This window comes from Mobula birostris, chromosome 16 (genome assembly GCF_030028105.1).
Source record: "Mobula birostris isolate sMobBir1 chromosome 16, sMobBir1.hap1, whole genome shotgun sequence".
Taxonomy (NCBI): Eukaryota; Metazoa; Chordata; class Chondrichthyes; order Myliobatiformes; family Myliobatidae; genus Mobula; species Mobula birostris.
In genome coordinates this window covers 81,175,294-81,191,119 of record NC_092385.1, presented here as the reverse complement: position 1 = coordinate 81,191,119, position 15,826 = coordinate 81,175,294, and the positions used below count along the sequence as shown (strand labels likewise).

At 40.4% G+C, this 15,826-nt stretch overlaps 1 protein-coding gene across 1 annotated transcript in view; it reads right to left on the bottom strand.

Annotated features, from left to right (window-relative positions):
* The window catches only part of fancd2 (FA complementation group D2), a 174,055-nt gene that overhangs the window by 141,414 nt on the left and 16,815 nt on the right, over positions 1-15,826 (bottom strand). The window contains exons 9-14 of the mRNA XM_072281001.1: positions 13,308-13,395; positions 10,768-10,872; positions 8,560-8,657; positions 5,648-5,756; positions 1,899-1,934; positions 359-505 (exon numbers count right to left, since the gene is read on the bottom strand). Coding sequence (XP_072137102.1) covers positions 359-505; positions 1,899-1,934; positions 5,648-5,756; positions 8,560-8,657; positions 10,768-10,872; positions 13,308-13,395 — 583 coding nt within the window. The remainder of the gene's footprint in view (positions 1-358; positions 506-1,898; positions 1,935-5,647; positions 5,757-8,559; positions 8,658-10,767; positions 10,873-13,307; positions 13,396-15,826) is intronic.

Sequence of the window (15,826 nt, the reverse complement as noted above, 5' to 3'; positions counted from 1 at the left end):
TGGAATGCACAGACTTAGAGGGCAGTTAGTTTGACTGAAAGAAATACACATGGGATAGATTATTCCATACATAGGGAGAGAGCAGAAGGGCAAGATATTTCTAGAGGCAGGTGTGAAAATAACTGAATCGATGATTATTCATTGTCAGTACCACATTGACCCTGAAGCACAATTACATTTGACAGTTTATTTAAGAAAAGTGTTGCAAAAATAAAGAGCAGTTGTAGACACATTATACAAAAAGTGAAATCTGGAGCTGGCTTAAACAAAACAGTATTAATTGAATATTTCAGCTGGAGGTTTAAGACTTTTGACATCAGAGAAAGTGAAACTCCTGCAGATGACTGATGACACTAACCAGAGCATGACTCCGGAATGCAACCTGCAAAAGCTGATCCCCGATAAGGCCAAGGCGAATCTTGCTGCGTAACAGTTTCTCTACTTGTTTCTTGCTGTTGTTTGCTCCAGCTGTATGGAGGATCAGGAGAACTAAAAAATCTATTACCTTCAGATGGAAATTAAAAACACAAACAAAACTAGTGAGACTTTACCATTAACAGCAAAAAAAAGTAATCATTTTACATCCTCTCCAAGAACAGCAAGCAACAAATATTCTCCCAACACCAGAATCCAATGAGTACAACAAAATATAGTAATTCTTGTTAGTTAAATAAAGTAGATATTAAAGCTTTCACCAAAAGAATGGCAAGCAATCTCGGGTGGAATTCTTAATATATTGAGAGTTGATATGATATTGAATGTACAGCCTGGAAGGGTGGTGGAAACAGACCCAGTAATCATTTTCTAATACTGAAACAGGCAAAACTTTCAATGCTATGGAAAAAGAGTAGGGAAACATTTGCTTCTTCCAACATTAATGTAGCATCTGTACGATCCATTACAGCATCTCCTAAGCAGATGGCTTCAATACTCAGAATAACAGTGGCAGCAGAACCACGACTCCTGCTGCCATTTCTCTTACCGATTCACATCCCATCCTGATTTAAGACAGTGATACACAAATGCTGAGGCAAAATCCTGTAACTCTGAATTGATTCTACAACCTATGGACACACTTTCAAAGACTCTACACCCCACAGTTTCAGTATTTATTTATTTATTTGTATTTACACAAATTGGCTTCTTTAGCATATTGGTTGATTGTCAGTCTTTGTGTTTGGGTTTTTTTTTATTGATTCTATCGTATTTCTTTATTTTCCTGTAAGTACCTGCAAGAAAATGAATCTCAAGGTAGTATATGGTGACATATACATACTTTGATAAAAAATTTACTTTGAACTTTGAAACAATTATGAGGTAATACTTGCAATGATTAAGAGTGGTAACTCACCACCAATACCAGATGACAAATAATCAGTTTTTTCAGCAATACTCATATTCTATGTGCTTTCTAGAGGACCCTCACCATTTTCTTGACATCGAATTTTGAAAGACTCTGCCTAACATTTTGATCTAAGTTCCAGTTGCTAGCTTAAAAAAATGAAATGCATGCAGCTAATGGGAAAATTTGACTGCTTGGTGGTAGTCCATCAAACTCTGTTTCTGTGCAGAAGCCATCGCCCTTCCCAGGAGGGAAATACAGAGAAATAATATTGTCCCCATTCTACAAATGAGTTATGTTCTATCAGAATTTTACTGTGATTAATTTGCCATTATTTTTGTAAATTACATAGGATCCCAGCTCCTCATTTGTTTGGAACCCTCTTACAACCTCGTTATGTAAAAGGAAAGTCCAACTTGACTATTACTGGCAGGTTAAATGCTAAAATTAAACAGTTATGTTCTGGCTGTTATGGGGTGCTTCTTCATTTGAGTGCATTAGGCCGATGTACTGAAACACAGGACAAAGTAGAAACATAGTAAAGGAAATTAGTTACCTTGTACTCAGCAGCAGAATCTACATTTTCAATCGCCTGCAAGAAGATAGTAACAGAGATCAGTCAAAGCCTTTATAACTTTTGTTACTGATTATCACAAGCACATTATGTAGGTTGACACTAACATCACTGAAACAAATTATCTGGATAATGTATTGCTGTCTTGACATTTATTCTTTCGTTCCCACTGTCCGTCTTGCTTCCTCTGTTACAATGACAACTTTTCAAACGTCCTACATTGGATATAGGTGGCTTTGGCCTGTTTTCTGCTTAAAGGCACTCTTAATAACAGAACCTTTGCCAGCCTTCCTCATTGGTCAGGTTGGCTGCAGTTTGAGTTAAAAATAAAAGTGACTGAAGTTCCATATTACAATACTCATCTGTGGCGAGCAACCAAGTTAATTTTAGGAATTATGCAGAATTTAAGCTTTATAAGGCATTGGCACTTGGAGTATCGTGAACAGTTTTGAATCCCTTACCGAAGAAGGATGTGCTGTAACTAGAGAGATTTTAGAAGAGATTAATAAAAATGATCATGGGTAAAGGTTAACGTATGAGAAGCACTTGATGGGTAGGCCTGTACTCGCTGGAAATTAGAGAATGGCCGGGGGGGGGGGGAATCCCATTGAAACCTATCGAACATTGAAAGGCCTAGATAGAGTGGACATGGAGAGGGAGTCTAGAACTACAGGGCACAGCCTCAGAATACAAGCATGCATCTTTAGAACAGTGATGAGGAGGAATTTATTTAGCCAGAGGGTGTTGAATCTGTGAAATTCATTGCCACGGACGGCTGGGTATACTTACTGCAGGGGTTGATAATAATCAAGAACTTAAAGACTTCAAAGGTTATGGTGATCAGGCAGTAAAATCAGTCATGATGGATTGGTGGAGCACACTTGATGGGCCAAGTGGCCTAATTCTGGTCCTATGCCTTCTCTTCTTAGGCGGAGTAAGGAGAAGCACACTCTAATACGCCTCAGAGGCAAGAACTGGCCAGCTCCACAAGCACTTATGTTAATCAAAACTGAGAAAATGCTTGCATGGGTCCCCACTGTGAATAAGATTAGGTCTTCATTTTTTCAACAACCAGTCACCACTAATGATCTCAAGTGCATAGTCATTTGAACAAGAGGGAAGCTGGAACCCTGGCAAATATACCATGTGGAGTCCATATCTTATCAGAAAGGTATAAGCTGATTGGAAATAGTAAAAAAAGAGCTTCTTGTTTCTATTTATATTCTACTCTGCCAGAATTCTTATAACCAATATACTAAGAATAATTCTCCCACAATGACCAAATGAAGATCAATATCTAATGTGCTTCAGGAATAAATGCATTAATGTACATCTATAGAACATTTTATGTTTGATTTTTAAAATTAAGCCTTAATGTTGCTATTTTTATTAAATGCTGCAGTTGACCTTATTAGTTTTGAAAGGTGCAATATGAATATTACTACACCTAGCTGCAGATGTTTGCAATATGGCGAACCTTTGAAACTCTCTGCCCTGGAAAGCTGTGAAGGCTAGATCTTTGGAAATATTTTAAACGGTGAGATTGGTAAACTGAAGTCAAAGAGGAACTGAGGCCTGGAGAACATCAGCCACGATCCTTTTGAATTGGAGGGGTAGAAGGCATTGAATCCAAGATGCTGGTGAAAAAACATCAAGATGTTAAAAGCATCTTGGACATCTTAAAGTTACTGGTTGATTGCTAACTTTAGAATCGTGAAACAAGTTTTTCCAAAGATAAACCAGGTGTGTTTTACAAAAAGGAAGCACAGCTTACTACCTGCTTTTGGAGTCAGTGTTTAATATAAAAGGTTTAAAGAAATAAGTGATAACAATGGCAGTGATTAAAAGTAATTATACTGTAATTATTGCCTGGGATAATAAACGAAGTGATTAGTTTAGTATGGTACGAAGATCTATTTATTGCAGTACGGGGATAATACAATCCATTGTAATGATGATAAAAGCATTTATATCAGTTAGTCTTTTCCAAGTTAAGCAGCTCTGAAGCAAATGATATACATGAATAAAGTAACTTAGGAATATTAAGCAACACACAATCAAAGTTGCTGGTGAACGCAGCAGGCCAGGCAGCATCTTTAGGAAGAGGCGCAGTCAACATTTCGGGCCAAGACCCTTCGTCAGGACTAACTGAAAGAAGAGTTAGTAAGAGATTTGAAAGTGGGAGGGTCAGGGGGACATCCGAAATGATAGGAGAAGACAGGAGGGAGAGGGATGGAGCCAAGAGCTGCACAGTTGACTGGCAAAAGGGATATGAGAGGATCATGGCACAGGAGGCCCAGGGAGAAAGAAAAGGGGGAAAGGGGGGGAAACCCAGAGGCAAGGGGTATAGTCAGAGGGACAGAGGGAGAAAAGGGAGAGAGAGAAAGAATGTGTGTACATAAATAAATAGCGGATGGGGTACGAGGGGGAGGTGGGGCATTAGTGGAAGTTGGAGAAGTCAATGTTCATGCCATCAGGTTGGAGGCTACCCAGACGGAATATAAGGTGTTGTTCCTCCAACCTGAGTGTGGCTTCATCTTTACAGTAGAGGCGGCCGTGGATAGACATGTCAGAATGGGAATGGGATGTGGAAGTAAAATGTGTGGCCACTGGGAGATCCTGCTTTTTCTGGTGGACACAGCGTAGGTGTTCAGCGAAATGATCTCCCAGTCTGCTTCGGGTCTCGCCAATATATGGAAGGCCACATCGGGAGCACCGGACGCACTATATCACCCCAGCCGACTCACAGGTGAAGTGTCGCCTCACCTGGAAGGACTGTCTGGGGCCCTGAATGGTAGTGAGGGAGGAGGTGTAAGGGCATGTGTAGCACTTGTTCCGCTTACAAGGATAAGTGCCAGGAGGGAGATCGGTTGGGGGGGGGAGGGGGGACGAATGGACAAGGGAGTCGCGTAGGGAGCGATCCCTGCGGAAAGCGGAGGGGAAGATGTGCTTAGTGGTGGGATCCCGTTGGAGGTGGCAGAAGTTACAGAGAATAATATGTTGGACCCGGAGGCCGGTGGGGTGGTAGGTGAGGACAAGGAGAATCCTATTCCTAGTGGGGTGGCGGGAGGATGGAGTGAGAGCAAATGTGCGTGAAATGGGAGCAGAGTGCAGAGTTGATGGTGGAGGAAGGGAAACCCCTTTCTTTAAAAAAGGAGGACATCTCCCTCCATCCCTCCCCCTCCTGTCTTCTCCTATCATTTTGGATCTCCCCTTCCCCCTCCCACTTTCAAATCTCTTACTAGCTCTTCTTTCAGTTAGTCCTGACGAAGGGTCTCTGCCCGAAACGTCGACTGTACCTCTTCCTAGAGATGCTGCCTGGCCTGCTGTGTTCACCAGCAACTTCGATGTGTGTTGCTTGAATTTCCAGCATCTGCAGAATTCCTCGTGTTTAGGAATATTATGAGGTTTTCCCTGTGTACATTGGAGGAAAGGAAAATTGTGTATAAAGAGACAAAGTTAGCATGGAGTGCATTAATAAAGTTTGTTCATTACACTCCACCATCAACTATCTTGTGTTTACTCAGAACACATTGCGATGAAACAAGGAAAGAAGGTTAAAAATAGTCACAGACCCCAGTATTGGCCTCAATCACTATGGTACCTGTGCTAGACAGGCAGCATCCATGAGGTTCAGAGGTGGCTACAATGCATAAATACAGAATAACTTTACAGCAAACTATTTTATTACAATAGCCTACTTAATGTTAACCCAATAATTACACGATCACCTTAATCCAAGCTTCAGCTGTCACTTTTTGAAACCGTACAGCAGCCTTGATAACATCAAACATAAGCACAACACAGTCATGACCGCTGTTTTTCCGGTTCACTGAGGTCCTAAATACAAAATCAGAACATTGAACAGCATTTGTTGTCATTGAGTAAAATTGTCTCTAAAGTGAGCAAAATCAGAATCATACAGCATTGTTACAAGCCATTCGCCCCACCATATCCACAATGATCAATGGGCACCCATTCACAATCTTCTATGCCTGGGCGACTCGAGTACTCATCTAGACATTTCACTTGTGTCTCTGGTTCCAACACTCCCTCCAGCAGTGTACTGCAGTTACTCCACACTCTGGGTGAAAAAAAGACCCCTTCATCCTCTCTAAATCTCTTACCCATTTAGGTATTTCTACATTCCCTACTTTTATGTAATTCTATGTTCTCTAGTTCCCATGTTCCCTAGGCAAAAAATGCACAACAACGCCTCTTTCACCTCAGACGGTTGAGGAAGTTTGGCATGGGCCCCCAAACCCTAAGAACTTTCTACAGGGGCACAACTGAGCGCATCCTGACTGGCTACATCACTGCCTGGTATGGAAACTGTAACCTCCTTTAATCGCAGGATTCTGCAGAGAGTGGTGCGGACAGCCCAGCACATCTATAGTTGTGAACTTCACGTGATTCAGGACATTAACAAAGACAGGTGTGAGAAAAAGGGCCCGAAGGATCATTGGGGACCCAAGTCACCCCAACCACAATCCATTCCAGCTGCTACCATCCAGGAAATGGCACCGCAGCATAAAAGCAGGACCAACAGGCTCCGGGACAGCTTCTTCCACCAGGCCATCAGACTGATTAACTCACGCTGATTTGAGTTTATTTCTACGTTACATTGACTGTTCTATTTATCATAAATTACTATGATTGCACATTTAGACAGATGTAACATGAAGATTTTTACTCCCTATACACTTGAAGTATGTAAGAAATAAAGTACCTACCTCTAATGGAAAATGGTTGCCTAGCTTTCACTTATAATTAGTTAGTTGCACTAAATACAATAATACATCTACAGAATGTGTCTTCAGCCATATTGCATTAGAGACTGGCAGTTAGATGGCACATTTCACAATCTCAGTAGTTTTGACTCATATCCACTGATTTAATGTAGAAAACACAGCAGATAATCTTTACAGTCTAATAAGGCATTTGTTTTATTATGGGATGTTGACAAAGATAAATATTGCTCACAAGATCAAGATCAATGTTCTTTGAGCCAGCACCATGTGACCCTTTGGCATTGAATTGTCAGCCTTATTCATGACCTCAAGACTAAAGTGACAGGCAAACTCACAGCCTGTTTTTGTTTAAACTACCAACTGAGGCTTAGTTGCCTCTTGAGTCAACTAAACCTCAGTTGGTAGTTTATACAAAGAACAGGCAGTGGGTATGTGAAATAAAGTTTCCTTTGGTTCCTAACTCAAAAAAGCTGTTAACGATGTTAAACAAGTTTTCCCACTAGCTGTACAGATTAAGGTTTTTTTTAAATAAGCTGACACCTGGGAAATTAAAGATGTGGATATTCCTACTGAAAATGAGGCACAATCTACTTTAATCTCTTACCTGCTCAGCAGGTGAATAAAAATATTATAATCATGATATTCAAGGGCTATTAAAATCCATAGTTATTTTATATAATTGTTGACAATCCCAGCTTCTCCACTCTCACCTGTAACTAAAATTTGATTCCTGGAAACATCCTAGTAGGTATCTTTTAAAATCAGAGTTGGTCACAATATTCCCACGTCTGCAAAACCTGTGATTTTTGTTAAAGTTTCAACATAATGTCTCATGCCTCAATTTATGAATCCTAGGATCATTAACATATCAAACTAGCAGTTTCTCCGACCTCTGGGAAACACCACTATTTACTTTCCCCAGATTGAAAAACAACTGCATATCACTAATCTCTAATATCAGCACCAAATCTGGAGTTTATAGTGAACAACACACACAAAATGCTGAAGGAACTCAGTAAGTCAGGCCACGGAAGGGAATAAACAATTGATGTTTGAGGTCGAAGCCATAAGACCAAGCTTGTGAAGTGGGACTTGATCAAGCATCTTCTGAAACTCCGAGTGGACAAACCTACTGCTTTCTCATCAACCTTCACATCACCTTACAAAAAAAGTAATTACCCAAACCACATGTTTTTAACACATCTGTGCTGTCTATTACTTCAAACTTCTCTAATGTCCCCAATTGATCTTCCATGACTATGCCATTTTCGCATTTGCCATTTTCCAGCTCTTTGGATTCTTCTTTGTATCTACAGAATATTGGAAGATTACAGCAAGCTTCTCTACTACTTCCATCGGTGATTTGTGAATTTAAACATAGCCAGTCTGTCAAATATACCAAGTAAAACCCCATCCTTTATGTCTACTGTGATTCTGGCAGCATTATTTTCCTCTGTAAGGATTGTTACAAAATGCTTTTAATATTCCTACTAGTACCTCTTCTTCTGTGCAGTGATGACTTCTAATCAGCTCCATCCCTCCTCTTGTACACACTATTTACACACCAAAAGACATTAAAGTTTCCTTGAATATTACAGTAACTATCATTCTCTTTTCATTCTTTACTCATCTTATTCTCGTTTTCATTCCCTCCTAGATTAATACCTTCGACTCAATTCTCAATGGAGTTATTCCTCTGACATACATCCTCTCATTGCCCTATTTTCCTCTCATTATCTTTACCTCCCTTGTCATACAAAGAGCTCCGAGTTTCATTCTCTTTATGACAATATATCTGAACTGTATCTGGAACACTTGGTCTTTAAATCTCAACAGTGGATCTGTTAGTTTCACCTCTCATTTATATATAACATAATGATCTGACATCATACCACATAGCATTCGGATTCTGTTTGTCTTGACTAGTCTGGAGTTGAGGAGGAAGTACACATGATTCCAATTGTAAGTTCCTTCGTAGTTCCCCAATCACCTGCGAAAGAAATATTGCAAGTGTCAGGAAACTAGGTTTAAAACTAAGGCTCTTTCAGAGGGTCTCCGCAGACAAAAACCCAACTAAGGTTGAAGTTTGACAGAAGCCAAATAACATTCTACACTCGCCCAACATAGTTCTACAGTATATAACCAACTTTGCAATCATATTTCACACAAATATATTTATGGCATGATGAGAGTTGAATAAAAGTTAGCAGCATAGGTGATTTTATATTACAAGAGTGCATTTGATAGTAAGTGTGACATTGACTGCAATTACAAAAACAAACTTAAATTTTTTCTGCTATTTGTGAGCTGTTGCTTGATTCAATAGTCTGTTTATGGCCCATTAAATGCACAAAATATGGTTAGAACAGCTATTTGCATGTCATCAGAAACAATAAAATTGCTACTAAAAATGTTAGACTAAGTTGCATGTGTGCCTCTGAGCCTGGTCTGTAATTCAAAAAGATCATGACTGATCCTGTACGTCAGCCACCCCATCCCATCTGATCACATACCCTTACACTCCTTTACTTTCCAAAGACCTGGGAGAAGAAATGTTTCACCTCTGTCCAACAGCTAACCACAATGTTAGACATAATTCCAACTACTACTTCTAACCAAAAGCCTCTCAGCATACAACAGATCTGACCCTTTCAAGACTGTGTGTGTTTCAATGAGATTTCCTTTCATTCTTCTGAACTTTACTGATCACATGGCAATATTGTTCAATATCTTCATCTAGGAGAGCAATAAATCTAATTATCTAGCAAGGATGTAATATTGAAGCTTTACAAAGCACTAGTGAGGTCTTAATTGAAGTATTGTGAGCAGTTTTGGGTCCCTTATTTAAGTAAGGACGTACTGACATTGGAGGTTCACAAAAATAATTCTGGGAATGAAAACCTTATCAAATGAGCAGCGATTGATGGCGCTGGACTTTTACTCATTGGAATTTAGAAGGAGGGGGATCTCAGTGAAACCTACTAAATGTTGGAAAGTTTAGATAGAGTGGACGTGGAGAGGATCTCTCCTATGGTGGGAGAGTCTAGGACCAGAGGGCACAGCTGCAGAATAGAGGGCCATCCATTTAAAATGGAGAAGAGGAAGAATTTCTTAAGCCAGGGGGTGGTGAATTGGTGGAATTTGTTGCCACAGGTTACTATGGAGGGCAGGTCATTGGGTGTATTTAAGACGAAGGTTGAGATGTTCTTGATTAGTCAGGGTGTGAAAGGTTACGGGGAGAAAACAGGATAATGGGGTTGAGAGGGAAATGGATTAGCCTTGATGAAATGGCAGAGCAGACTCGATGTGCCATAATGGCCTAATTCAACTGCTGTGTCTTACGGTCTTATTTTATGCTACACTAACTTAAAGGCATGTAATCTTGCATCTGGCTCACTTTTCAGTCCAGAATGTGAGCTGGGGACCAGAATACAAGCAGGGTGCGCAACCTGCGGCTCGGGTCTGGTGTGTGGCCAGGACCAGGACCAGAACGTGTACGGGCCAGGTATGAGGTCGGTGCTGGGATTTGGATATGGAACACTAAGGGCAGGTTGGCAGCCAGAGCCAGAGCTTTGAGTGCTTAAATACCTCCTGTTCACCACAGAAATTAATTATTATACTGTGTAACATGTCAGAAAAATGAAACAGAAACATTTTTGGGTATTGACAGGTGCAACACCCTATCATCCAGACAGTTTGCTAGTCCAGCACTACTATAGTCCCATTGGTGTTAGATTATCACTATACATTGTTCCTGAAGGATGGTAATAAAAGAGCTCAGGCTGAAACAAAGACAAACCCATCTCTACATAGAATCCTGTAATTATACCAAGCAGTTTCATGTTAAATAGCAAAAGTGACAGTATTACAAGAACCAGCAACACAGCAGCCAAGCTTTCAAATTCCATCCCAAAACTCCCAAAATCAATGCAGTACATCAATAAAATGGAAGTCAGAAGAAACATCAAGACAACCTGTGTTTATTCACGTTCTACAAGAGAATAGTCAGTCAGGTAGTTTATATTCCCAAGGACAGCTGACAGTCATTCATAGCTGCTGATTTGTGTACAAAAATTCATTACAGCTTTGATGTACTTTACCTCTGTAGCATCTGCTGCTGTGATTGCATGAAGAATAAACTTGACAACTACAGGAAGATCATCAAGTTTTACTGCAGACAGAGTTGACATGACACTATGACGCACCTGTAAATTATATTTAAAAAAATTAAATGAGGCTGGACAGTATTTTTCCCCACATACAGTAAAATCCTCCTAATTTACTCTATTTTATGTCATTACACCCGCCTTTAACTTCATATCTTAAATGTATACTTCACCCCAAGTCATTTTCAAAATACCAACACACTGTGAACCACATTGGTCAAGGAATATGAGGTAAAATTGAACTATTTGACCAGAAAGTTTCACTTACTCATCTATGACATTACCTGATATCAGCTGATGCAACAAAGGAGACTGAGGAATGACCTTAGAGATTTATAACATTATGAGAGGATTGATAGGATGGATAGTCAGATTGTCACCCCCCCCACCCCCGGCCTTAGAGTTGCAGGGCACATGTTAAAGATGGGAGGAGAGAAATTTGAAGATTTATAGGTTAAGATTTTTCAGAGGATGGTGAATATGTAGAACAAGCTGACAGAGCAGGTGGTGGAGGGAGATACAATTTCAATGTTTAACAGGGAGGTATAGGGCTAGGAAAGGCATAAGGGAAGGCATGCCTAACGTGGACAAATAGGATCAAAGTAGATCAAGATCAACATGGACAAGAAAAGCCAGAAGAATCCATTTCTGTACTATACTCTTCTATGATACTATAATACAGCAAATTCACGCTTTGAAGAGTTTGTAATTATTGATTATTTAGTTGTTTTAAATTAAAATTTTTAAATTTATTGAGATCTAGCCTAATCATTTACAATGATCAATTAACCTAATAACCTGTGTGTCCTCAGACCATGGGAGGAAACCGGAGTACCAGGAAGAAACCCAATTGGTCAAGGGAGAGCATACAAATTCCTGACAGACAGCGGTGTGAAATGAACACAGGTCATTGGTACTGTAAGGCACTGGGCTAACCACTACACTACCTTGCCTGAATTCTGTCAGCTGATTGCAGATGTATTTGTTGAAACAAGATGTGATATAATTGTTTCACAGTCACAAAACAGACAGCTTCCAATAATTTGACAGGCGCAAAATGTTGCTGTATTTGCCCATAGAAAACCATCTTCAAAATTGGAGTTCAAAAACAGTTTGAGCTTGCTTTCAAAATAAACTTTCCACTCACTTCCAATGAATTGTGTGTCATCACCACAAGTCAAAAAAGAGAGCAGAAAGCCTTTTATCTTAACCTTCTTGGTCCATCTCTTTCAGAGCCGAAAATCAGACCAAACACCTGCAGATTTTCTCTTCAACATCCCCTCTTCTTAGGAAACTCCTGGACTTGATTCTATGTCTATTCTTTGGTTCCAGAGAACACTGACAAGATACCATGGCATCTCAAATTAGGACAGGGGCTCCTTGACAGGACAATGAGAAGGAAGTTTGTGAGGTAGTGCACTCCTTCAAATCATGTAAGGCTTCCTTACAGTCCTGACAAAAAGTTCCAATGCTGATCGTATGCTTCTTCACCACTTTGTGAGGTCGTGGGCCATGTATGCCTGGAGCAATGGAAATGTCATCAAAAACTCTTTAAAAAAATGTAACAACTTTGAATAATTAATGCTAATTACTTCCTGCAACAGAGCTAGGAGTACTGAGTGTATTTCATCCAGTGGCTAAAGAGGTATTTCAAATTTCCATGTGATATAAGAGGTCATTTGGCACATGCCAGCTCACAGAGCAATCCTATTCGCCCACCACATCCTCTTACCTAATGTGCCTACATTCCCATCAACTCCCCCTCGATTCTACCCTTTAAATATATACTATGGGTAATTTAGAGAGCTGAATTTACCTATCAACCCATATGTCGTTGGGATGTAAAAGGAAATTAGAGCATTCAGAATAAGCTGCATCCTCTCCATACCTGTTCTATCAAGACTTTTCAAAATTAAATAGGTTTCAATGAGCTCCGCCTTCATTCTTCTAAATTCTGATGAGTACAGGCGCAGGATAATCAAATGCTTCTCGTACATTAACCCTTGTGTTCCTGGGATCATTCTTGTGAACCTCCTCTGGACCCTCTCCATCTTTAAGACTTACCCTAAAAAAGATGCTTCTACCATATAACTGATATCTCTTTTGGCTTCAGGGGATGACATCCCTCTAAAGCATTTTATGAGATTCAATATCCTATATAAATGCTTTCCTTTTGATCTTAAAGTTACTACTAAATCTTTACTCACTCATGTTTTCAGGCAATGAATTCCTGCATGAAAATTTCCAGCAGGGCAAAAAGAGTCTACTTTTTCTTCCCTGCCTTTCCATCAAGTTATAGTGTGCCGACATGTACCCCAACTTTACAATACCATCTTATTTTCTATTATCAATTTGCAGTCCGTGAAATCAACTTAGGAGAAAGCATTATGATTATATTAGAGTTCCTCACATTCCGTAGGTGAGCAGGGAGACAATACTGCTAAATCAGGGCAGGAGAACTCGATAAGCCTCACCTCCACTAGGAGCTCAGCACACAGGTTAAGACTAGACAAAGCATCCAAGATGGCCACAGTCAAACGGGTGTTCTGTTGTAGCAAGGAACTGTAACAGAAAATGAAAACATGTCAAACTCACTGGAAATGTGAACCAACCTAAACATAGTTTTAAATATAGTTCAAGAATGACCCTGGTACACAACAAATGGAAACAAATTTGAAGGTGAAAATTTCTAAGCTATGCCAAGACAATGCGGCATATAATTTAAACAAAAGCAACTGATGCAACAGTCTATAGTGTTCATGCTGAGGTTATTTTAATATCTTGTGATACGTCATATAACATATGTAATATTAAAAGTGAAGGTTTTAATCAAAACAAACTTGTGAAGACAATGAAGAATTGCTGTAAACTGGAGCTGCGAAATTTAATACTTGTTTTAATCTGAACTACTGCCTAGAACACCAACATCCTTACAGTTACAAACCCTGCTTGGTTAAATTTATTAAAAAGGTGTAACTATGAACTTTATGACATTCCAGCTCACGAACCGTTTTATAGGAATGTTCTACCTTCGGATAGCGGGGAAACCTGTACTTGGATTTTCAGAAGGCATTTGACAAGATGCCACACATGAGGCTGCCTAACAAGCTACAAGCCCATGGAATTACAGGGAAGATTCTAGCATGGATAAAGCTGTGGCTGACTGGCAGGAGGCAAAGAGTGGGAATAAAGTGAGTCTTTTCTGGCTGCCTGCTGGTGCCTAGCGGTGTTCCACAGGGGTTTGTGTTGGGACTGATTCTTTTTACAATATATGTCAATGATATGGATGATGGAATTGATGGCTTTGTTGCAAAGTTTGCAGATGATGAGCAGGTAGTTTCGAGGAAGTAGAGAAGCTACAGAAGGATTTAGACAGATTAAGAGAATGGGCAAAGAAATGGTAGATGGAATGCAGTTTTGGGAAGTGTATGGTCATGCACTTTGCAAGAAGAAAAGAAAGGGTTGACTATTTTCTAAATGGAGAGAAAATACAAAGACACAGTGCAAAGGGACTTGGGAGTCCTTGCACAAGATTCCCTAAAGGGATCAGGAGTGGACAGAGTGAGCAGCTTCAAGATCCTGGGTGTCAAGATCTCAGGAACTAACCTGGTCCCAACATATTGATGTAGTCATAAAGAAGGCAAGACGGTGGCTATACTTTATTAGATTAGATTAGATTATGATGAAACTCAGTCCTCGTTTATTGTCATTTAGAAATGCATGCGTTAAGAAATGATACAATGTTCCTCCAGAGTGATATCACAAAAAAACAGGACAAGCCAAAGACCACATAATTATAACATATAGTTACAGCAGTGCAAAGCAATACCATAATTTGATAAAGAGTAGATCAGGGGCACGGTAAAAAAAAGTCTCAAAGTTCCAATCGACTCCCGTTAGTCCCGATAGCAGGCGGCAAAAGGGAGAAACTGTCCCTGCCATAAACCTCCAGGCGCCGACAACTGCCAATGCATTAGAAGCACCCAACCACAGCCGACTCTGAGTCCCTCCGAAAACTTCGAGCCTCCGACCAGCCCTCCGACACTGCGCATTATCTTGACAAGCGCTTCAACCCCACCCCGGCCGCCAAGCAACAAGCAAAGCCAAGGACTCGAGGCCTTCTCCTCCAGAGATTCTGGATCACACAGTAGCAGCAGCAGCGAAAAAGGCATTTCAGAAGTTTCTTCAGATGTTCCCCCGTTCTCTCATGTCTGTCTCCATCAAATCAGGATTATGCACGGCACCTTACTTGACAGATAACAGATATCATTCACCGGAGTGGCCGCTGCACACTGCATCGTGCCACCATCTTCTCCTCCAAATTAGGAGTTTGAAGCGATTTGGTATGTCTATAGTTGTACCGTGGAGAGCATTCTGACAGGCTACATCACTGTCTGGTATGGAGGGGGCTACTGCACAGGACCGAAAGAAGCTGCAGAAGGTTGTAAATCTAGTCAGCTCCATCTTGGGTACTAGCCTACAAAATACCCAGGACATCTTTTGGGACTCTAGGCAGGGTCAACTGTCACGTACCCCATGACAGGTTAAAGAACCAGCAGAAATGGAAAACACTTTGAAGTCTGGTATTGTTATTAACTAATGGCATTTATTAGTAACTACGCAATACAGTAATATAAATGCAGATATATCAAACAGGTTAGCAATGATTTTATATACAAGTGTGGACTTAGAAAAACCAAGCTTCTTCAAGCCTAGTGGTAAATGGATACAGTCTGACGGTGATGAGTAAAGTTCAGTTCAGTTCATGGTATTGAGTTGAGTAGTGATGGAGAGAGAGAGGTGTTTGGTTCTTCAGGTGAGCTGATGCCGTCGATCTTCCCGTTGTCCTCCGAAACTTCCAAGTTAGCCAAACTTGACCAACTTAAGAGTACCGTCTTCGAGTGATAGTCTACCAACCCCGGCAAGGGTTAGACACACTAGTAGACTCCACAAGGTCGCTCTTTCATGCACTGATAATCACAGATCGATACCT